The sequence below is a fragment of the Aethalodelphis obliquidens genome, unplaced genomic scaffold (genome assembly GCF_003676395.1).
Source record: "Aethalodelphis obliquidens isolate GAN/ISIS:26980383/991018 unplaced genomic scaffold, ASM367639v1 scaffold31, whole genome shotgun sequence".
In the NCBI taxonomy this organism is placed as follows: Eukaryota; Metazoa; Chordata; class Mammalia; order Artiodactyla; family Delphinidae; genus Aethalodelphis; species Aethalodelphis obliquidens.
The window spans coordinates 6,544,381-6,566,794 of record NW_020837975.1 but is presented as its reverse complement, the minus strand read 5'-3'; the positions used below and the strand labels follow the sequence as shown (position 1 = coordinate 6,566,794).

The window sequence follows — 22,414 nt, the reverse complement described above, 5'->3', positions numbered from 1 at the left end:
CAGTCGCTGCCCCCGTGCCCCCACTCCCACCCCAGAGCCCAGCACTAACTTGGGTCCCACTACGCCCCGGGACGCACCCCACTCCAGGCCTCCCTTGCGGCTCTGATGGACCCACACGCGGGGAGGGGAGGATGAAGGTGCCACGTGTCCCAGAGAAGAGGCCCCTGGGAGAGAGAGGGAAGGGCCTGAGACTGACTCCCTGAGCAGCTGCGGGGGGTGGGGGGTGTGATGGAGGGGGGCGCATTTCTGGAAATCCACAGGCATTTCAGAAGCAAACAGAAGTAAAAATAAACCCAGGTGACCTTACAGAGATGGAGTCTTGGCAGCTCTGGTCGTGTCTGGCTGGCCGGATGCAGGCGGGTATTAATAGGTATTAATAGCCTCACCCTCACCTGCCTGGGCTGCGGTAGGTTTGGGGGTCTGGAAATGTCCATCAGGAGACGATGGAGGAGGGCAGGTGTGGGCCCCGGGGCTGGGAAACATGTCTCTCCCTGGCAGCCCCAGGCGGTCCTGCCCCAGCTGGCCACCTCCTGCACAGGCGCAGCGGCCACCCCAAGCCCCGGAGTCTGTCCTGGCTTGTCCATGGGAAGGGCCTGGACAGTTTCTAGTATCTTGGCCTCTCGCTGTGTGATCTCGAGCAAGTTGCTTGCTCCAGTCTCTCCCCGTGGAAGGAGGTGCGTTGCGAGAATTCTACCCAGTCCCTCCTATTTTTCTCCTCCTAGATGTCTCTGAGGGGCCACTTAGTTCAAGCATCCGTTAAGCACTGACTGAAAGCCTCCTGTGGGCTGGGCCCTGTGCTGGGCTCCAGGGCCCCTGACTTGACTAGGACCACTGTCACTGTGGGCCTGCGGAGGGGTGAGGCCCTGGCTGCCTCACCCTTTCATCCACCCAGGAGGGTGTGGGGAGCAGCTCTTTGGAGCACCTGGACTTTTGGCACAGAAGGAAGTGGCATGCAGAGGGGAAGGGTGTAGTGGGGGGTGTGTGTGAGAGAGACAGTGGATATAAATGTGAGAAAGGGCCAAGGGATGTGGGTCTGGGCTTAGGACCAGGGTGGCATGTACCTGAGAGGACAGAGCCTGGGCAGATGTGGTTCTGGGGACCTGAGTCAGACAGGTCCAAACTGAGGGAAACAGCTGTGGTCTTTGCAGGGACTGAGGTAGCCCCAGGGGACAGGAGTGGGTCTGGGAAACAGACAGGGGCTAGGGCTGCCGTATCGGTGAGAGGGGAAGCCATGGGCCTACAGGCAGGCGTGGGCCAGGGCAGCAGGGAACTGTGAGCCTGCGGGTATGACACGGAAGCTGGGGCGGCTATGGGCCCTGGGCTCATGTGGCTCAGGATGGGGGACCCAGGCACAGGCTGGGAGGGGGACAGGTGTGGTCCTCGGGGAAGGGGGTCAGCCAAGGGCAGGTGTGGCCAGGGTGGCGGCAGCCACGCGGGCAGACACGGCTGGGTTGGGCTGGGCTGGTGCGTGTTCCCACAGGCGTGTGCTGGAGGCGGCCCGGAAGGCCAACCAGACCGGCCACTTCTTCTGGATGGGCTCGGACAGCTGGGGCTCCAAGATCGCCCCTGTGCTGCACCTGGAGGAGGTGGCCGAGGGTGCCGTCACCATCCTCCCCAAGAGGATGTCCGTGCGAGGTAGGCCCGGCAGCCCGGACAGCATGCCCGCCGCCCTCAGCCGGCACCATCCACCACTGCTGTCAGTGTCACCCCGATCGGCACCCCATGCCCTTCCTCTCCCGCTCCTCGTCTCCCTCCATCCTGTCTTTCCTCTTCCTTGGCTCACAGCTTCTTTGTGCTCGGGTTCTGGGATAGGAAGCCTTTCTGGCCACACTTAACCCAGCAGGATTCAAATCCAGATTCAGGACCTTTTTTCCTCCCGTCTCAGATATTTGTGGGTGTGGGAGATGGTGGCAAGTATAGGAGGCTCATTTATCAAGGACTCTCCTTCATCCCTATATACTCTCATCCCTTCTCCCATCTGGGATAGAAGAGGTGAGATCCCTGCCCTGCCTGGAGCGCATCCTCTGCCAGAACGGGCCGGGCACTGCCAGCAAGCTACAAGAAGAGCGTGCCATGCCAGGGGGCAGGGGCCTCCCTGCAGAGCCCGCCTGGGTCTGGCGGGCCCTGGGTGTGGGGGCAGGCGTTGCGCCTGCCCTGCCCGGCATCCCTTCCTCTTGGGGCAGAACCCAGTCACCCTGGGCAGGAACAGATTGCTCTGGCCAGAGCCTTGCTGTGCATGAGGCGTGAAGTTCCTATTCATGGCTCAGTTTGGCAGGGACCTCACTGTCCTCCCCATGGGGGAGGCAGGCTCCCAGGGCCTTCTCCCCTGCTCTTGCTCTGGTCAATAGAATCCAGCACTGATGGAGGTGGAAAGGCCTGCAGACATCTGCTTCCACCAAACTTTCCAAGAGACCAAGGCCTGAGCAGGGGAGGGATGTGAGTCACACCGCCGTGTCCTCTACTCACCCTGAGGCAGAGGGAGCATAGGCCGCAGAAGTTTCCACACCTCCCCTCTCAGCCTCAAGCCATAATAAACACGAAATAACAATAACTGCGGCTCTTGATACCTGCAGACACCAGGCCCCTTACAGACATCTCATGCAATCTTCCCTGCAACCTCAAAGGAAACTTTTATCCACATTTAGTGGGTGAAAACATTTAAGGACCAGAGAGATGTAGTGACATGTAGAGGCAGTAAGTGACACATACTTGCTATTAAGTGGCAGAACTGGGACCTGAACCCTGGACTTGCCAGAGAAATCCCTTTTTTCTTTCTTTTTTTTTTTTTTTTTTGTGGTACGCGGGCCTCTCACTGTTGTGGTCTCTCCCATTGCGAGCACAGGCTCCAGACGCGCAGGCTCAGCGGCCATGGCTCACGGGCCCAGCCGCTCTGCGGCACGTGGGATCTTCCCGGACCGGGGCACGAACCCGCATCCCCTGCATCGGCAGGTGGACTCTCAACCACTGCACCACCAGGGAAGCCCCCCTTTTTTCTCTGGGACATTAGAGGAGCCTTTAGAACAGTGGTTCTCACCTGGGGGTGATTTTGATCCCCAAGGGCCGTTTGGCAACGTCTGGAGACATTTTCGGTTGTCACGATTAGGGAGTGATCCTTCCGGCATCTAGTGGGTAGAGGCCAGGGATGTTGCTCAATATCCTGAAATGTACAGGACAGCCCCCTGCCGCTCCAGCCCCCCACCCCAGCAAAGAATGATCGGGCCTAGTGTCAGTGGGTCAAGGTTGAGAAACTCTGCTCTAAGGCCAGTCCCCCACCAGTGCCAGCACCTCCCTGACAGCTCCGACAGTCAGACAGCTGTGCCCATGACACGGAATGATCACGATATATAGAGAGGGGGCACTGGTAGGAGAGAGAAGGCGATATTCACTCACCAGCCTGCCTACCCTGGGATGGGGTTTTCTAGGCTTAGAGCAGAGTGGGTAAGCCCTTAGGAGCATTTGGAGAAGGAGGCTGCCTCTGTCAGTGATGGGGAAGTTCTGGACTTGAAGGAGGAAGATCCAGCCCCCCATCTTATCTGTGTGACCTGGGTCATTCCCTACACTCTCTGGTCCGGTCTCCTCTTCAGAACTAGAATGCTCAGGTACTCCCAGGATTGAGTGCCTGCCCCCCACCAGCCTCTCTGCTCTAATCTCTGGGCCCCCAAGTGACTCCTTCTCAAAGAGGCCCCATATTACCACTTTGGTGGTTAAGAAGCAGCAGAAACACCCTCATCCTGTACTTCGTCTATAAAGGAAGCAGTTGTAAGATTACACAGGCTCTCCCTGGAATTTAATACAGCTCTTTTCATTGTGAAGAAAATGAAATGGTCCACATTTTGTTTTTTCCGGCTGGGCCCTGGATCAGAGGATGTGCTCTTCTTCCCTTCCGCCTCCCTCTGCCTGGGCCACATGAAAGCTGTGGGAAGAGGGAAGGGGAGGGGGCGGGTGGGGAAGGGAGGCGTGAGGTCCTGACATCCTGGTTCCCTGTCAGGCTTCGACCGCTACTTCTCCAGCCGCACGCTGGACAACAACCGGCGCAACATCTGGTTTGCTGAGTTCTGGGAGGACAACTTCCATTGCAAGTTGAGCCGCCACGCGCTCAAGAAAGGCAGCCATGTCAAGAAGTGCACCAGTGAGCACGCGCGTGGGGGGGGGGGCGTGGGACTGAGCCTCAGGGGGCGGGGCCAGGGTGGGCCCTGAGGGGGTGGGGCTATGGGGGAGAAGGCTGAGAGTGTCAAGTGGGGTGAGCGGTGGCTACGGGACACTGCCGCAGGGGTAGCAGTGTCCAGGGGCCCAGGCGGTGCTGCCTGGGGTGGAGTTGGGGGCCAGAAGGGGCGGAGCCCTAAGGTGGGGGGGCAGAAGGGGCGGGGCCAGGACTGACTCAAGGTCTGACACTAGGGCCTTGTCGGTGGGTGGGCTTAGGGTAGCTGAAACCTCGGTGATCCCTCAGACCATCAGCCGTAGGACGCTGCTGAGTAGGGGAAGGGGCTCCTGGGTCTGGGCAGAGGTGCCATCTGGCTGCTCACCTTGGGCTTCATCTGGACGCCCCTATGGCAAGCCCACAGACCTGACTGACCCCAGCTGCCTGTGAATCCTAACGCTCACCGGTCTGAGCACTTTACAGAAACCATCTCTAACCCCTCCAGGTTCCCACAGCCACTCAACAGACACCAGTTTGACTCCCACTCCCTGGCCCTTTTCTAAGCACCATGGATATAGCAGTGAATGAAAGAGCCGAAAAGCTCTTGGAGTTTTTATTTTAATGGGGAGACAGACAATAAACGAGATATGTAAGTAAACTATAGACTCTGTCAGAAGGAAAAAGTGCAGTAGAAACAAAATAGATAAGAAAGAGGATGGCCTCCCTGCAAGGTAACGCTTCAGCAGAGTCCTGAAAAGGACAGGGAATGAGCCACGGGAGGATGGGACGATGGGTCTGTTTTACAGAATGGAAAACAGAGGCTCAGAGCAGGTAAGTAAAGGGACCTGAGTTCCCGCAGATGAAAGGTGGTGGAGCAGGATGTGGACCCAGGTCTGAGTTCTAGGCCCTCAGACCCCTGTGGTAGCCGTCTTGGCGCGTTCACCTTTGATACAGGTGGACGTGGGTCCTTGTGCTCTCTTTGTCTGGGTAGCTCTGCAGCAGGACCTGGCGTCAGGGACATTGGGAGGGCTCTGTGTACCCCTCAGCCATGAGTGGTGGCCATGCAAGGATGATGAACTCCCTCTTATAGTCTCCTGGACTGATGGGTGCAGCTTGGGCAGAGGGCCAGATGAGCAAGGGCCGCTGGGTCAGCCACAGGGACATGCTGCATGGAATCACTGGCAGTTGGGGGTGGGGGGGTGGGTCCACTAGGGCCAGGGGAGGAGGGAGCATGGTGAGGTGGGTGGGCCGGTGAGGAGCATGCTGACCTCTGGTGGCCAGGGCAATCGTGGCTACTTAAGACTGTGGGTGTCCCCTGGGGACGGAGGCAAACTCCTGTGGGTGTAGGCAGCAGTGTGTGTACACCCTTGTGTGTGTGACTGTATGTGACTGTGTATGTACGTGAGTGTCTAAAAGAGAAGGTATATATGTGCATGTCTGTCTTACGTAGGGGCGACGTTCTTGGGTGAGCTAATAACCATACACACCACTCTTTACTATGCATTTACTATGTTCCAGATATTTGAACAACATCATCTCATTTCACCCTCAAAACAACTCTAGGGGCTCTTATGACCCCCTTATTATGGAGGCTATGGAGAGTCAGAGAGGTCAAGCAACTTGCCCAAGGCTGCACAGCAAAGGTCCTTATGAGGCAGTAATCACAACAAAGGTGTAAGAAGTACCAACATGCCTGGGCATGGGAGGCTGGGCCCTCATGGGTAGGAGCATCCTGTTTACTTCTCTCTTCCTGGCATAATTATTGAGAGCATCCCCTTTTATTCTCAAAAGTCCCCAAGTGGGGATAGAAGATTGTATCTTCACCCTGATTATAGGTCACGAGACCTGGCTTGGAGATGGGGATGGGTGGGACTGAAAGTGGGGGCAACATGGATAAGGGGGTGACTCGGCCCCTGTGTCTGGCTCACCAAGGGAGAGGGGCTTTCTGGAGTCTCCTCTTGGTCTGGGAGGCGCAGGCAGGGAGAAGGCCTTGGTCAGTCCTTGTAAGCTCTTTCCAGACTCCCAGTCCTCTTCAGGACTCCCCGGCTGCTGGTGAACTGGTGGGGGGAGGGGGGACAGGCCCTCTCTAGGTGCCCTCAGGGAGGTGTGTGGGCTGTCAGAGCAGGTGGGGAAGGAGGGCTTGATCAGGATTCAGGAGAGTGTAGACTCTCACTGGGAACCTGAGGCCAGCTGTACCCTGTCAGGACCTTAGCTTTCTCATCTGAGAAATGGGATTGGTGGTGGGCCAGCCCAGAGGGTGTCTGGGGATGCAGGTGAGAAAGCTGATTGGAGGCACTTGGTGAACTGTAAGAGGGTGGTGCTCAAGCCTGGCTGTGCATCAGAATCACCTGGAACTTTTAGAGCTCTACTAGGGCCCCCCCCCCCAGACCCACTAAGCAGAACCTCAGGGGTGGGTTGTTTTTCAAGCTCTCCCAGTGGGTTTTTTGTGTATCTAGGGCTGGGAACCTCACATCGAATCACCTGGGGATCTTTTCAAATGCCGACCAATCCCTGGCTCCCAGCCCCAGACATTCTGATGTAATTGGCCCTGGGTACCACCTGGGCATCAGGATTTTTTTTTTTTTTTTTTTTGTGGCACGCGGGCCTCTCACTGTTGTGGCCTCTCCCGTTGCGGAGCACAGGCTCCGGACGGGCGGGCCCAGCCGCTCCGCGGCATGTGGGATCCTCCCAGACCAGGGCACGAACCCGTGTCCCCTGCATCGGCAGGCGGACTCTCAACCACTGCGCCACCAGGGAAGCCCCATCAGGAGTTTTAAAAGGTGCCCCTGTGGTTTAATGTGCAGCCAGGTATGGAAAGCACTGCCTCAGAAGGAGAGGTGGGTGATGGAAGGGGCGACGGCGTGCTCCCCAGGCAGTGGGGAAGGCGTGAGCAAAGCACCACAGGGAGGGGTGGAAGGACAGCATATTCCAGCTGACCTGGATGTTTCTCGCTGCATCTGAAGCCCCAGCAGAGGCTGGTAAGGGTCCTTGGGCGGCCCCACATCAGGCACAGTGAGCCCGTCCATCTCTGGGTGAGGTGAGGGGTAGGGGAGCTGCTGGGAATGTTTGTGGGACCTCAGACCCACCCTGGGTGAGGGGGAGGCAGCTCTGGCTTCTCATGGCCCCATCCAGGTTTGAGCTGAGCTTGTCCCTTAGGCCAGGAGGGCTGGGGTGACACCCATGGAGTACGGGCTCTGGACCGGGCACCTGTCAACGGGTCAGGGTCTGGGTCCGACTCTGCCTCCTCCCTGCTGTGTGACCGTGGACATGTTATTTAACCTCTCTGAGTCTCAGAGAGGGCAGGGAAGTCACCACCCATCTCAGTGGGCTTTTGGAAGGATTGGTGATGTGTTTGAAGAGTATGAAGAAGCTGAAAAAGGATGTGTACGATCAGCGCTGACAGAATGGTGGTTGTTGTTGATAGAGAGGGAGGGGGAGAGGTGGGATTTACCTGCGACTGGGTAATTTAACAGCTCAAGTCTGCTGTAAGGATTCTGTCCGTTGTAGGATCCCCGATGGGGAGGACAGCATCCTGAGGGTGGGTGGTGTAGGCTGTCATAAGCGTTGCCTCCATTTTACAGAAGGGGACGCTGAGGTGGTTGGTGAACATCGCAGTGCTAGAGAACTGGCAGGGCTGGCTTCGTACCCAGGCAGCCTGGCTCTCCAGCTGGTGCCCCACCTGCCTCTCCCACTTCCTTTCCTCCCACGCCCCCAGCCACCGTCTCGCTTGCCCTCAGCTAGCCCTGTATTCTCCACCTGCCTCACTCTGTCTCCCGAGCCAAGCTCCACGCTCACTTCTTCCAGGCTGCCTGGTATCCACACCGGGTGGGCCCACTCTGGTCCCCTCATTGCTAACAGTTTCAATAGCCAGCCTCTGCCTGTCTCAGTCCCTCAGGCCCTGCCCACGATCTCAGCATGAGCGAGTGCCACTCCTGTGTTCCCCTGCCCTTTGCTCTGCCAAAGTCCATGCCTTCCCTCCTCAGGGCAACAGACGGGCCTGATGACCTTCTCAGAGGGTGGGAAGGACCTTCTCATGCTGGGGTCTTACACTTGGGAAGATCCCATCCATCCTTCAAGGCTGTGTTAAGTTGAATTCCCCTCAGGAATTCCCTGGTGGTCTGGTGGTTAGGACTCCACACTTTCACTGCCAAGAGCTCGGGTTCGATCCCTGGTTGGGGAGCTAGGATCCCACAAGCCGTGCAGCGCGGCCTGCATGAAAAAAAAGTTGAATTCTCCTCAAGACAAGGAATTGAGAGCCAGTCGTTTCTTTGGGAGAGAATCCCAGGAAACATTGGCAGGGGAGGGAAGGCAGACATAAAGGGTGTGATACCAAGCAGGTTACCACTGTGAGCAGCTGGAACTTTACTCCCCCGGGGGCTCTGGAGACAGAGAGGAGCACGCCTGGCAGTCATCCCGCTGGAGGTGTGAGGGAGCTGGGGTGTGTGTACACCAACTCCCGTCAATCATTGCTGGCTGTTCCCAGAGGGTGTTAATTCCTCAGTGCCTCCACATGCCAAATGGCTGGCAAAGAGGGCTTCTGTGGCCAGAGAGTCTCAGAAGAGTGGCAGATACTGGCAGTTGGAGACTGGGCTGGTGTGTCTCAAAGCGGCAAGTGGTCGTGGGCACCCATTCTTTCTCAAATACACAACTGTGCGAGTCCCCCTGAACTGGGTGTGAGTCCTAGTGCTGCCACTTCCTAGCCGTGCAACCTGGGGCAGGTCACTTCTTGAGGCCTCAGTTTTCTCACTGTAAAATGGGGATCATACTACCCACTTCCATTCCCCAGAGCCCTGTCACTAGCAGAGCTGCCTTTCTCATGGTTTCCCAGAGAAGGCGTGGAGGGGATCTGCCGGAAGCACTAGAAGGTGGCCTGCGGGCTGCTCCACACCTGAGCGAGATAGGGGTCATGGAGCAGGGCGTCTCTGCAGCTGTCAAGGCCTGCGGGAGGGCAGTGCCCGCCTCCCACCTCCTCTCCTGGCCCCCTCCCCAGGAGCCCGCAGAGCAGGGCTTGGGAATTAAAGCTGAAAGCAAGGTAGATGTGGCATCCGTCTTTTTGACAGGACTGCCAGCCAGGTGATGGCTGAGTGGAGGAAGGCCTGGTTTACGAGGAGATAGGAGAGATTTACTGCCTGCTGCTCCCAGGGGCCGGGAGTACTGAGAGGGAGGGTGGCCGCATGGCAGCTGGGGATGTGTGGGGAGATGCTGGTCACCCAGCCTGTGCCAGCAGCAATAACAATAACAACAGCTGATATTTATATAGCATTTATTACATGTCAAGCTCTGTTTTAGTGTTTTGCATTTGCTTTTCACAGCAACCCATTTTACAGATGAAAAAACCGAGGCACAGAGAAGTTAAAGACTTTCCCAAGGTCATACAGGTAGAAAATGGCAGAGCTGGGATTTGAACTCTGGCCATCTGGCTCCAGGGATGTCCTGCCTCAGGCCAGCTGATGTCCCAGCCCCAGGGCCCTCTGGCTATTCCAGCCTGGCTTCGTGGCTCTTTTCACCTCCACATTCCTAAAGGAACCTGGGGAAAGGAAGGAAGACCCACATTTGGGATTACCTAGTATGCGCCAGGTTGTGCCGCTCATTAGAGGAACTCACATTTGCCCAAGCCGTCAGCCACCTGGTGGCCACAGGGGTCCTGAGCCCTTCCCCGCAGTGCTGTTTCTTACTTGTTCAGCTGGCGTTTACTCAGAGGCCGACTGTGTCCCCAGCCCTGTGCTGGGCTCTGTGAAGGGGACAGACCTGCCCTGAGGGGCTCCCCCTGCAGGTGGGACATGATATGGCCTTGGAGACAAGGTGGTACATGATGGTGTGGTCCCAGTAGTCAGAGCTGAGGGCCTCCAGAGAGCTTAATCATGAGACCAGAGAGGACAGATCCAGGAGGCCTCCTGGAGAGTTCTGGGAGACTAGGGATGTTGCACCTTTAAATCAGGAGGTCAGAAGTCCTCACTGGGAAGGTGACTGGGAAAGAGCATGCCGGGCAGAGGGCACAGCATGTGCAAAGGCCCTGAGGTAGGCTCAGGCCTGGCAGGTCTGGGGAGCAGTGAGGAGACCCATGTGCTTGGAGCAGAGATCAACAGGTAGGAGATGGGGTCCGAGAGGTGGGGCGGGGTGGCACGGGTCTGTGGGCCTTGTCGGCAATTTGTAAGGATTTAGTCTTTTAATGCCAAATGAGACAAGGCCATGGCAGGGTTTGAGAAAGGATTGATGTGATCAGATTTATGTTATAATGGGCTCACTCTGGCTGCCTCCTGGAGCAGAGATGGGGGTGAGGGCAGAGCTGGAGGTCAGTTAGGGGCCGGGGCTGTAGTCCAAGTGGGAGGTGATGGGAACTTGGAGCAGGTGGTGGCCATGGAGATGGTAAGAAGGAGTCTGATTCTTTATCAGTTTTGCAGTGTGGCCTCAGAGTTTGCTAAAGGATTTGAGGTGAGAGAAAGATGGCAGAAAATCAAGGATGACTCTGAGGTTCTTGGTGGTGCACTGAGATGGGGCGGGGGTGGAGGGTCAGGCTTAGCCACGCGGAGATTCCTGGGAGAGGTGGGTGCAAAACCCAGACTGGGGTTGGTCAGGAGAAAAATGGAGGAGAGAAATTGATGACAATGAGTAAGGACAACCCTTCTGAGAAGTTTTGTTGTAAACAGGGAGAGAGGGATGCTAGCTGGGGGAAAAGTGGGGTCAAGAAAGGGTTTCTGTTTAAATGGAAGAAATTAAAACGTATTTCTATGTTGACAGCAAAGATCCAGTAGAGGAAAAACTAGATGCTCCTGGAAGGAAAAGGAGCATGGCTGGGTGATGGGGGAGAAGGGGCATCCACGTGGGGGGTTGGCTGTGACTTCGGCCCCGCGAGCTGCCTCCCCTTCACCCCTGGCCCCAGTCTGACCCTGTCTGGGAGAGCTAAGCCCAGGCCCCTGGGCTGGGCAGAACCAGTGAGGAGTAGAGAATGGCCTTCCCTGGGAGCTGGCCTGTGCAGGTGCCAAGTGTGGCTTCTGCTGCAGGTATCACTCTTCTCTAATGGTCCCGGGAGCCGACCTCATTACAGAAAAGGGGATCGAAGCTCAGAGATGCTAAGCAACTCGGCAGGCCAGTGAGAGGCTGAATGGGGGGTGGGGTGTCGAGCTGCTCCCATCTGGCCGGACGTCCACGTCCTGTTTCTTGAACTAGGGTCTGTGGACATCTGGGGATACGTTCTTGAGGTCAGACTCTCAGCGACCTAGGAGCTCCATGACGATTCTTGAACTTGGCATTTTCATTTGACGGCCTTCTGAAAGCGGTCTTTACAGATTGCAAAGACAACTTCTCTGCTCCTGTGATAATTTGCAGTTGGAAGTAGCTGTCACTGCCGGGGCTTCAGCCTCTGATGTCAGTATTTTCATCCTGGGCCCACATTCATCCTGGGATTATCCTGGGACAGAATTGTTTTCCTTCAAAAGGGGCCTGAGGCTGGCTCAAGTTCGGGGAGCCCTGGGCTGTACCACCACTGAGAGCCAGAAAGAGAGCACCTGGAGGAGTCAGGAGCCACCACCCCCTGCCCCTGCTGCTGGGCAAGACTCTTCCCTTCCCTGCCCCTGAGGGGGTGACCGTTACGGGCCCCCACCCCTAACCCCCCAAGACACTGGGGCTGGCTCAGGGTTCCCCAGGACGGGAGTTGGCGGAGAGCTGTGGCGGAGTTTGGTGGAACAGATCTAGGGGTGGGGGCACCAGGCTGAGTTGTTTAGAGGTGCCCTACCCGGAAAGGAGGGGGAGCCTGCTCTGTGACTTCTGGGGATGCCGGGGTGGTGGAGCCTGGCCTCCGGAGTAGGACTCGGGGACCCTCAGAAAGACCTGCGTGTTCCAGGGAGGTGACGAGGAGAATGGCTCAACCACAGGCAGAGTCAGGAAAGAGGGGGACTGGCCAGGAACCCAGGTGGCAGCTTCCTCCCCCATCTGAGTGTCAGTGGGCGCTGACCTGGGCCCCTGTCTGTGGGGTGGGCACCCCACGCTCATCTTTTCGGGGTCTGGGAAGACCCAGCACGTGCCGGGCTGCAGACAGGTTGGAGGGGCGGCCCAGGGCTGGGGTGGAGGCCTCCAGGGGTGGGGAGTTTTCCGCGGGGAAGTGTTAGGGAGGAGAGGAAAACGGAGGCTTAGAGAGCACTACGTATAAGGCATGATGCTGCGTGTTTTACTTCTGCACCTCCTTGAATCCTCTCAGTGGCCCCTCAAGGTAAGTGTTATTACCCTGGATTTACATCTGGGGGACGTAAATTTTACTTGACCAGGGTCATATGGCTGGTCCAGCGCAGAACCACACACTACAGCTCTCCCTGGGGGTGGGGCATCCTAGGACCCTCTTATCCTGCTCCCTGGAAGTTTGCACAAGGGATGAAAACCGGTGTGTATGTTTGTGCATTTGTATGTAGGTGCAAGTTTATATGTGTGTAGATGTGTGTGGTATGTCCACACACCTACGCCGATTACACGTGCGGACTTGAACCTGTGCGTGTGTTGCCCCAGGTCCCCTCAGCGCTCCCCAGCCCTGCTTTGCCAATGGAGTTAATGTCCCCGGGGGGAGTCTACAGCCTGAGACTGGTGGGAGTGGGGCTACTTATCCCCTCAGATGGGGCAGCCCTGAGGCATAGGCCACACAGTTTTCTAGAGCCCCCCACGGGGTTGAGCCTCACACCTGGCGTTAGTGTCTTCCCATCCCTTCCCGTCTCTGCCTCGCTTCCTCACCCCCAATTTGTGCTTCCAGCCATCACCTCCCAGATGAAACACTTGCACTCATATCCTTGTCAGGACCTGCTCGTGGGGCTCCTCAGCGACAGTGAATCTGAATGACCACGTGCTTGTGGGAGTGTCATGCTCCTTGTGTAGCTGTGTATTGGGTTGGCCAAAAAGTTTGTTCGGGTTTCCGTAAGATGTTACAAAAACCCAAACGAGGGACTTCCCTGATGGGCCAGTGGTTAAGACTTCGCCTTCCAGTGCAGGAGGTGTAGGTTCGATCCCTGGTCGGGGAGCTAAGACCCCACATGCCTCGCGCCAAAAAACCAAAACATAAAAACAGAAGCAATATTGTAACAAATTCAATAAAGACTTGAAAAATGGTCCACATCAAAAACAAAAAAAAAATCTTAAAAAAAGCCCAAACGAACTTTTGGTCAACCCAATATATAGAGTATGTGTTCATATGGACACTTATGTTCCTACATGTTTGAACATAGATGCGTGCATAGGGATGTATATAAATGCATGCAGGTCTGTGTGTTGCTACACACATATAAATGTGTAGATGTGAAAATACGGGGGTGTATATGTGGCTGATTTTGTATACCTTTATGTGAGGGAGTGTGTGTGTGTGTACACATGAGCCTAGAACTCAGGAGGATTGCGGCTGGGTGGGGTGAGTAGTTGTGGAGAGGTGAGCAGGGAGGCAGGGAGGAACTCTGATTATTTCAACCTTGAAAACTCATTTCAATTACAATTTACAACCTGCAGACAAAGGCTGCAGTCACCGTAGTAACCACAGCTGCGGGGTGGGGGGGGGGTGGTGGTTTGATGGAGAAAGTCCTCTCCCGGATGGTTCCGGGGCTGGCTGTCATCCGTGGCTAAGCTGAACACATCTCCGGCTCACTGTGCCTTGGGACACAATTAGGACATCTTCAAACTGTTGCTGCTGTCATTGTTGCCATGTGTCTGGAATTTATCTCCTCTAGGAGCTCTCGGAAATGTGTGTCTTGTTTCCTGCCAGAACTGTGGTTCCCCTGTCTGGGCCTGGGGGTCCCAACCACCCATGAAAGGGGATCCTCTGACCCCCCGCTTCCCTCCATGGCCATCTGCCTCCTCCGGCCCTGGAGACAGGGAACCTTAGCTCCTGGTTAGGCCTGGCCAGACAATTGGGGCAAGGCCTGAGCCCCAGAGAAGGGGGAAGGCAGGTCGGGGCTGGATGGAGGGAGAAGGAGGCAGACAGTTCAGGGTGGTGGAAATTCTTTGGGAGCCAGAGAGATCCAGGTTCAAATCCCAGCCACTCACCAGCCAGGCCAATCCCCAGGTGGGTAGGAACACCAGCTGGGAGCCAGGATTCCCTCAAGACTCTGGGTACCTTACTCGACCACCTGCAAATCTCAGTTACCTCCTCTGTGACGGGGGCCAGTCTGGCCTACGTCCCAGAGGCTCGGGGAAGAGGAAGCACCAGCCATGCTGCAGGGTTATTTGCTGAAGGGTCGAGGGTGTGCAGAGAGCTGCACTGGTTATGGGCACAGCTTCCGACGTTCAGCACAGCGTGTCTGGACCTTGTTTGACTTGTGTTTGTGATCCCTTCCCCCTCCCCCAAAGGGAGCGCACTTAGGCTCTGTCATTGTTGCTTCCTGTGGGGCTCAGGGGAAGGGCCCTTGGAGTTTGAGGGGTGTGTGTGTGTGTGTGTGTGTGTGTGTGTGTGTAGGGGGTCACACTCAAGGCCCGCCGCTCCCTTTCAAATTAAGGCCTTTTGCAGGGCACCTCACTGCCCTGTTATCTCATTTGTAATTGGGGGCAGACTTGAGACAAAAGTCAAGGACGTGAAAGTGTGTTGGGAAGTCTCTAGAAGTCCATGGCTGGCACCATGACAACTCTGGGGTGGAGATCCCAAAGGCGCAGTGTTCAAGGGCCGCTGACAGCCCACAGCCCACAGGACCCCAAAGCCCTTCCCACGGGAGCCTCCCCAGGCAGAGGTGGGCTCCCCTGGTGAGGACCTCCTGTGGGGTCATCTGTATTCCAGTGCCGGTGCAGGTGGCTTTGTGACCCCAGTGAGAGCACGTGGTCCTGGACCTGAGTGGCCCAGGGATGGATGCTTCAGCTGGACCACTGAGGAGGGACCCCTGGGAAGATAGGGAGAGGAGGGGGCTGAGGGCAGCTCAGCCAGGGTCCCTTAGCCTTGTGTGTCCTTGGCCTTGGGATAGAGCTGCTGCTTCTCTGCAGTGGCTGCAGCCTCCCCCTCCATCCTGGTTAATAATTCAGTCTCTCATCCTGATGAAATGAGGGCGTGATGGGAGCTTTGGGAGCATGGAGCAGCGGGATACAGAGGGCAGGACCTGGGGGCTGGGGGTGATGGTGGGGTCTGGGGCTGAGGCCTTCCATGCAACCCTGCCCCAGGCCCCTCTGTCACCCTTCGGGGACAGGATTGTCCCTTGTGCTTCTCTCCTGGCTCTCAGAAGCTGGGATCAGTAGCCTTGAGTAAGAGGGCAGGCTGCTGAGGCTGGAGAACTTGCCTCTCCTGTCCATCCATCTCTGTTTGTGCCGTGGCCTAGAGAGAGCTTTGCCTGTTAGCAAAGCTCTGCTGTCCCAGGAGCTCCGAGGCAGGCAGGGCTTAGAACTCTTTGTACCCTTGTGTTTAACAAACTTCTGCAGCACCTGGCAAGTACCAGGCCCCTCTTTATGACCCGTTGTGAATATAAACCCATTTATCCTCATAGGGACCCTATCCCGACCTATGAGGTAAGTACCATCATTATCCTCATTTTGCAGATGAGGAAACTGAAGCCCGATAGATGAGGTGGCAGGTCCAAGGTCACAGCTAGAGTACAGGGTAGAGCTGGGGTTTCAGCCCAGACAGTCTTGTGTGAATGAAGTGTAGTGGGTAGCCAGGGGCTTAGCTGACCCCTGGGAGAGCTAGGTGAGCCCCCTTGAAGACTACCCTGTCTCCAGCCCCAAGGCCACGCCGTAAAAGCTGTGGGCTCTCTCTGGACCCAGCAGTGCCCCCAGAGCCAACTGGGCATCTGCCCCTAAACTGTCCAGTCTGTGTACTGGGGACCTTTGATCTCTGACCCTGAGGTTGGGGTACTGGAGTCAGTTTCTGACCTTGGTCACAGAGTCTTGGTGGCCAAGACAAGGATATGAGATGAGCCATCAGCTCCGTGGGAGCCCTGGGCGGCAGGGCACAGTGACCATACATTGGCTGAAAATAGAGGAATCTAGGGGGTGATCTGTGGATCCCTGGGGCCTCAACCTGACCCCCCACATGACAGACATGGGACACCCAGGCCCATGGCCCATGGGGTGGGACACAGGTGCAGCCATTCACCCCGCTGGCCGCTGGGGAATTACTTCTGTAAGGTGCAGCACTGGCCCTCTAGCAGGGAGGCGTGTGTGTGTGTGTGTGTGTGTGTGTGTGTGTGTGTGTGTGTGTGTGTGTGTGTATGAGGGTAAATTTCATTGTCCTGGCCTTGAGGGAGGAGGCTGCAGGCCATGCTGTATGCAGGGGCTGTGGGAGGGGAAGCTGGGGTTCCCTAGCACTCTCCCTTCCTCTCCTCTGCCATCCTCCGGCCCCTGTGTCCTCACCTCAGAGCCCCTGCCCCATCCCGCCCCCCACTTTCCTGCCGTCCCCCTGCAGTCAGGCTCTTACAGTCTCTCAGGTGTAGTGTGGTACACAGGCTGGGAGCTGGAGCACCTGGTCAAATCCAGCTCTTTGTGGTCCTGGAATGCCAGTGAGCTTTTCTGTGCCTCAGTTTTTCCATCTCTGTAATGGGGATAATTACTCACCTCATAGCACTGTTCTGAGTATTCAATGACTTAATATATACATAAAGAGCTTAGAAGAGTGCCCGACACAGAGTGGATGCTCCATAGAAGTTAGCAGTCCTTGGGGCTTCCCTGGTGGCGCAGTGGTTGAGAGTCCGCCTGCCGATGCAGGGGACACGGGTTCGTGCCCCGGTCCGGGAAGATCCCACATGCCGCGGAGCGGCTAGGCCCGTGAGCCATGGCTGCTAAGCCTGCGCGTCCGGAGCCTGTGCTCTGCAACGGGAGAGGCCACAATAGTGAGAGGCCCGCGTACCGCAAAAAAAAAAAAAAAGAATCCACCTGCCAATGCAGGGGACATGTGTTCGATCCCTGGTCTGGGAAGATCCCACATGCTGCGGAGCAACTAAGCCCGTGTGCCACAACTACTGAGCCTGTGAGCCACAACTACTGAGCCCACGTACCACAACTACTGAAGCCCATGTACCCTAGAGCCCATGCGCCACAACTGCTGAGCCCACACGCTGCAACTATTGAAGCCCACACGCTCTAGCCCGCATGCTGCAACTACTGAGCCCACGTGCTGCAACTACCAAAGCCCACGTGCCTAGAGCCCGTGCTCTGCAGCAAGCGAAGCCACCACAGTGAGAAGCCTGTGCACCGCAATGAAGAGTAGCCTCTGCTTGCCACAACTAGAGAAAGCCCATGTGTAGCCACGAAGACCCAATGCAGCCAAAAATAAATTTAAAGTTAAAAAAAAAGTAAACAAGAGCAAGTTAAAAAAAAAAAAAAGAAGTTAGCAGTCCTTATTCTTCATCATCATTATTACCCAGGGCCCAGGCCAGGAGCTCCTCCTCCTCCAGAAAGCCTTCCTGGCCTGCTCTGGCCCCGGGACCTCTGTAGCCCACCTTAGAAACCCTCTATTCTGACCACTTAAACATAATAACAATGTGGCTTAGTCAGCTACTCTGTGCCACGTGTTTTCTGTTATCTCATCTCATTCAAGCCTCACAGCACTTCTGTGAGGCAGGATGATGATCTTTTTACCAAGAGGACATCGAGACCTCCGGCAGCCAAAGAGTTTGCACAGGGCCCAGAGCAGAGGGGTTGGGTGTGGCCAGAGCCCAGGGGGTGAGGATGGGAGGTCACAGTGCCCTAGGGAGCCACTGCTGTTTGCAGTGAGAAGGGGGTGAGTGGGGTGTGTTCCCCATTTTGCAAAGCTCACTCACCGTGGCTAATGGGGGGATGTCACTGACATGGGGGAGGAGTGGATGGGGATGATGGTGCCTTCTGGTGTCTGGGGCATCTGGAAGTCACTGAGGGCATCTGGTGTCCTGAATCTTGAGGGACCTGTGGCAGGTCTCTCACCCTCTCTGGGCCTCAGTTTCCCCACCCATACCCTGTGCTGGGGCTACCCATGGGTGAGCTGCTGTAGGGCACCACTGCCCTCATGAACAGTCACAGCTCCTGCCTGTGTGAGGGCCAGCTGCTCCCGTGTTTGGTCCAGGCCAGGCTGGGGGAGGGCAGGCAAGCACCACGGCTGCAGGGAGACCCGCAGGCTCACTGCCCTCCAAGGGTGATGGGGACAAGGGAGCCTGCCCTGGCTGTTCTGGGGCCTCAGGGCACAGGGTCCAGCGGTACAGTAGTGAGGGCAGCAGACCTCAGGACCATTCCCCGGGCCCTCCACAAGACCATCTCCTGGGGTGATGGAGCGAGCACTGGGCCAGGGGCCCGGAGACCTAGGTGTGCCCAGGTGGGCTCTCTGGGCCCCAGGGCACACCTAGGTCTGCTGTGGTTCCCACCATCCACCTGTGAGGATGGTGGGCCTCATGGGCGCCCCCACTCTGAATATTTCGTTGCAGGCCGTGAGCGCATTGGGCAGGACTCGGCGTACGAGCAGGAGGGGAAGGTGCAGTTTGTGATCGACGCCGTGTACGCCATGGGCCACGCGCTGCACGCCATGCACCGTGACCTGTGTCCGGGCCGCGTGGGGCTCTGCCCGCGCATGGACCCTGTGGACGGCACCCAGTTGCTCAAGTACATTCGCAGCGTCAATTTCTCAGGTGGGGGCACCACCCAACCCTGGGGAAGGGGTCCTGGGGCTCCATGGGGTGGGAGTATGCGGGGGTCTCTTCAGATGCTTCCAAGGGGTTCCATACAGAGGTGTCTCTGCCCTGGGCTCACGATCCTTCCTGACTCTGGGTGAAGGCTCAGCAAAGAAGCTGAGCGTGTGACCCCCACGGGCCCCCGCAGGCATCGCGGGGAACCCTGTGACCTTCAATGAGAACGGAGACGCACCTGGGCGCTATGACATCTACCAGTACCAGCTACGCAACGGCTCTGCCGAGTACAAGGTCATCGGCTCCTGGACTGACCACCTGCACCTCAGAGTAAGCACCTGGCGGGAGGGCAGCGAGGGGTCCCGGGGGGCTAAGCGGCAGGGAGAGGCCACCCCAACCCAGGGAGGGGAGGCCAAGGGGAGGCAGCCGCCGACTAGCCCTGTCCCCTGGGTTTGCTGCTGCCAACCTGGGGCTTCCTTCCATGCCCCACCCTAGACCTCAGAGGGCCCTGAGCCCCCCAACCCTAAAACAGAAGAACAGGGTGGCTGGGCTTCTGCTGCCCTTCCTGCCCCTGCCCTTTCCCTTGGCCTGGGGTCTTCTTGCCTGCTGCCCCTTCGCAGGGCAAGAACTCTGGATAGATGAAGTCACGCTGGAGTTCAGGGGCTCAAAGTTTTGGGGGGCTTCGGGGGGGAGAGAGGTGAGGAAGGGGAGGGCTGTGTCTGGACAGAGGAGGACGACGTCTTAAGGCAAAGAGCACAGCCTGCTGTTCTCTAAGCATGAACTCTCCTAAGAGCCACTTTTTTTTTTTTTTTTGCGGTACGCGGGCCTCTCACTGTTGTGACCTCTCCCATTGCGGAGCACAGGCTCCGGATGCGCAGGCTCAGCGGCCATGGCTCACGGGCCCAGCCGCTCCGCGGCATGTGGGATCCTCCCAGACCGGGGCACGAACCCGTGTCCCCTGCGTCGGCGGGTGGACTCCCAACCACTGCACCACCAGGGGAGCCCAGAACCACTTATTTAGAACTGATGCTTTGAATACGGCTTCCAAGTGTAGTCAGGTTCCCTTTGCCCAGTGCCTGGAGCTCTATGGGGCTCTCGCTTACTTTCCAGAACTTTGTGACGCATTCAGTAGGGCGTTCCAGCTTCTATCGCCTCTTAGCTTGCAGCAGTTGTGTCTTCAGAGACATGTAACAGTGACTAGCACTCATTTAGAGCAAGATGCAAAGAAACGCTAACCTGTGGGCACACATTAGTGGTCCTGTGATTGAATCTTTATTCGTTGTTCTCTTCTGAACCCAAGTCCCTGTGCCGCCTGGAGGAGGCCCGGTGGGCTGAGCCGTAGCACGTTTCTTCTTGAGGGTGCACAGGAGTCACCTGCGGGGTCTTGTTGAAACTCAGATTCTGTGTCAGGGGGTCTGGGGTGGACCCAAAATTTCCATTTCCAACAAGCTCCTGGGTGATGCTGATGTGGCCGGTCTGGGGAGCACTTTGTATAGCAAGGCCTCATGGGGCTGGGAGTCGGGACTGCTGGGTCCTCTCCACTCTGCCGTGTGACCCTAGGTTGTCACTGCCGGTCTCTGGGCGTTTCTCCATACGACCCTTGGGAGCTTTGTATTCGAGCAGGATCCCCCGTGGTCAGCTGGGTCTGGATCCTGCCCCGGGGAGCTCATTTAAATGCAGCTGTTGGATTCAGCTGATCCTGGCAGGGCCTGGGCAGCTGGATTTTACCCATCTAACTAAAATCACTAACTAAGTGATTCAGATTGGTGCCACCAGTGGGGCGGTCCAGGGCACTTGGCAGCATGTCCTGAGGCCCTCTCCTCTGCACTGTTGTTGCCAGATAGAGCGGATGCACTGGCCAGGGAGCGGGCAGCAGCTGCCCCGCTCCATCTGCAGCCTGCCCTGTCAGCCGGGTGAGCGGAAGAAGACGGTGAAGGGCATGCCCTGCTGCTGGCACTGCGAGCCCTGCACGGGGTACCAGTACCAGGTGGACCGCTACACCTGCAAGACATGTCCCTACGACATGCGGCCCACAGAGAACCGCACGGGCTGCCAGCCCATCCCCATCATCAAGCTTGAGTGGGGCTCACCCTGGGCCGTGCTGCCCCTCTTCCTGGCTGTGGTGGGCATCGCGGCCACGCTCTTCGTGGTGGTCACCTTCGTGCGCTACAACGACACGCCCATCGTCAAGGCCTCGGGCCGCGAGCTGAGTTACGTGCTGCTGGCGGGCATCTTCCTGTGCTACGCCACCACCTTCCTCATGATCGCCGAGCCCGACCTGGGTACCTGCTCTCTGCGCCGGATCTTCCTGGGGCTCGGCATGAGCATCAGCTATGCGGCCCTGCTCACCAAGACCAACCGCATCTACCGCATCTTCGAGCAGGGCAAGCGGTCGGTCAGCGCCCCGCGCTTCATCAGCCCCGCCTCGCAGCTGGCCATAACCTTCAGCCTCATCTCCCTGCAGCTGCTGGGCATCTGCGTGTGGTTTGTAGTGGACCCCTCCCATTCGGTGGTGGACTTCCAGGACCAGCGGACGCTCGACCCCCGCTTCGCCAGGGGCGTGCTCAAGTGTGACATCTCGGACCTGTCGCTCATCTGCCTGCTGGGCTACAGCATGCTGCTCATGGTCACGTGCACCGTGTACGCCATCAAGACGCGCGGAGTGCCCGAGACCTTCAATGAGGCCAAGCCCATCGGCTTCACCATGTACACCACCTGCATCGTCTGGCTCGCCTTTATCCCCATCTTCTTTGGTACCTCGCAGTCGGCTGACAAGGTAAGTGGCAGGGGCTGGGGGTGGGTGAGGGCGGCAAGCAGGGGGCAGCCTCCTGGGGCTAGTTGGCTTCTCACCTTGCTCTGGAAGTGCCTTCATTCCCGCCTCATTCTGTCTTCTCTCCGTCTCAGGTTTCTCTCCAGGTTCTGGGTTTCTCTCCTCTCTCTCTCCCTTTCTCTTCTCCTGCCTCCTCTCCCGTTTCTCTCCGCCCCCCACCACCTTCCGCTGCCTCATCTCTCTCCTTCCCGCTGCTTCCCACCCTCTCTCTACCCTCCGCCTCTCCTCTCTCCCTCTCCTCTCTCTTTCCCTATCTCTCCATCCCTGCCTCTCCCGCCCCACCTTTTCCCCCTCCCCATCTCCTTCCCACCTTCCTCTCTCCTCTCTGCCAGCCTGGGATGCTGCCCCCGCTTTCATTCTTGTTTTTGGCTGTGCCACGTGTCTTGTGGGATCTTAGTTCCCTAACCAGGGATCAAACCCCGGGCCCTCGGCAGTGAGAGCGTGGAGTCCTAACCACTGGACCGCCAGGGAATTCCCCATTCTTTTCTATACGCTCCCTTACCTCTCTCCCTACTCAGCCCATCTTCCTTTCTGTCCGCTCCTCCTTTCTTCCTCCTCTCTCCACCCTCTTCTCTGCCCTTGCAGGATCCCCATGGGTCCCCGAGGTGGGTGATGTATTGGGCACTCGCTCCCTCTCTCCCTGGCCCCAAGCCACCCCAAAGGCCAGGTGGGGATACCTGGCAGCATCAGCTGAGGGTCCACCCTCCACTGGCTGGAGCTGCCGATGAGCTGCCTCTTGCTGGCTCTGTCAGGCCATCCTGCCAGCCTGGCCTGAGGGTCTAGATACACCCCAAGGGCCCCGTGGACTCTGCCCACATCACTGCCCCAGTGCTGCCTGGGTGCTGGGGGGTTTTATCTTGAAGGATTGGGAGTCACTGAAGTCAGAGGCCAGAGATAGGGAGAATCAGAGGGACC

At 57.5% G+C, this 22,414-nt stretch overlaps 1 protein-coding gene across 3 annotated transcripts in view; it reads left to right on the top strand.

Moving 5' to 3' along the window:
- The window catches only part of GRM4 (glutamate metabotropic receptor 4), a 111,066-nt gene that overhangs the window by 75,405 nt on the left and 13,247 nt on the right, over positions 1-22,414 (top strand). For 2 of the 3 annotated variants that reach the window (XM_027126791.1, XM_027126789.1), the window contains 5 exons: positions 1,481-1,635; positions 3,989-4,129; positions 18,472-18,672; positions 18,863-18,999; positions 20,510-21,445. In XM_027126791.1, the coding sequence (XP_026982592.1) occupies positions 1,533-1,635; positions 3,989-4,129; positions 18,472-18,672; positions 18,863-18,999; positions 20,510-21,445 (1,518 nt within the window). In that variant the 5' untranslated portion in view covers positions 1,481-1,532. The remainder of the gene's footprint in view (positions 1-1,480; positions 1,636-3,988; positions 4,130-18,471; positions 18,673-18,862; positions 19,000-20,509; positions 21,446-22,414) is intronic. The other variant, XM_027126790.1, reaches the window with a different exon arrangement.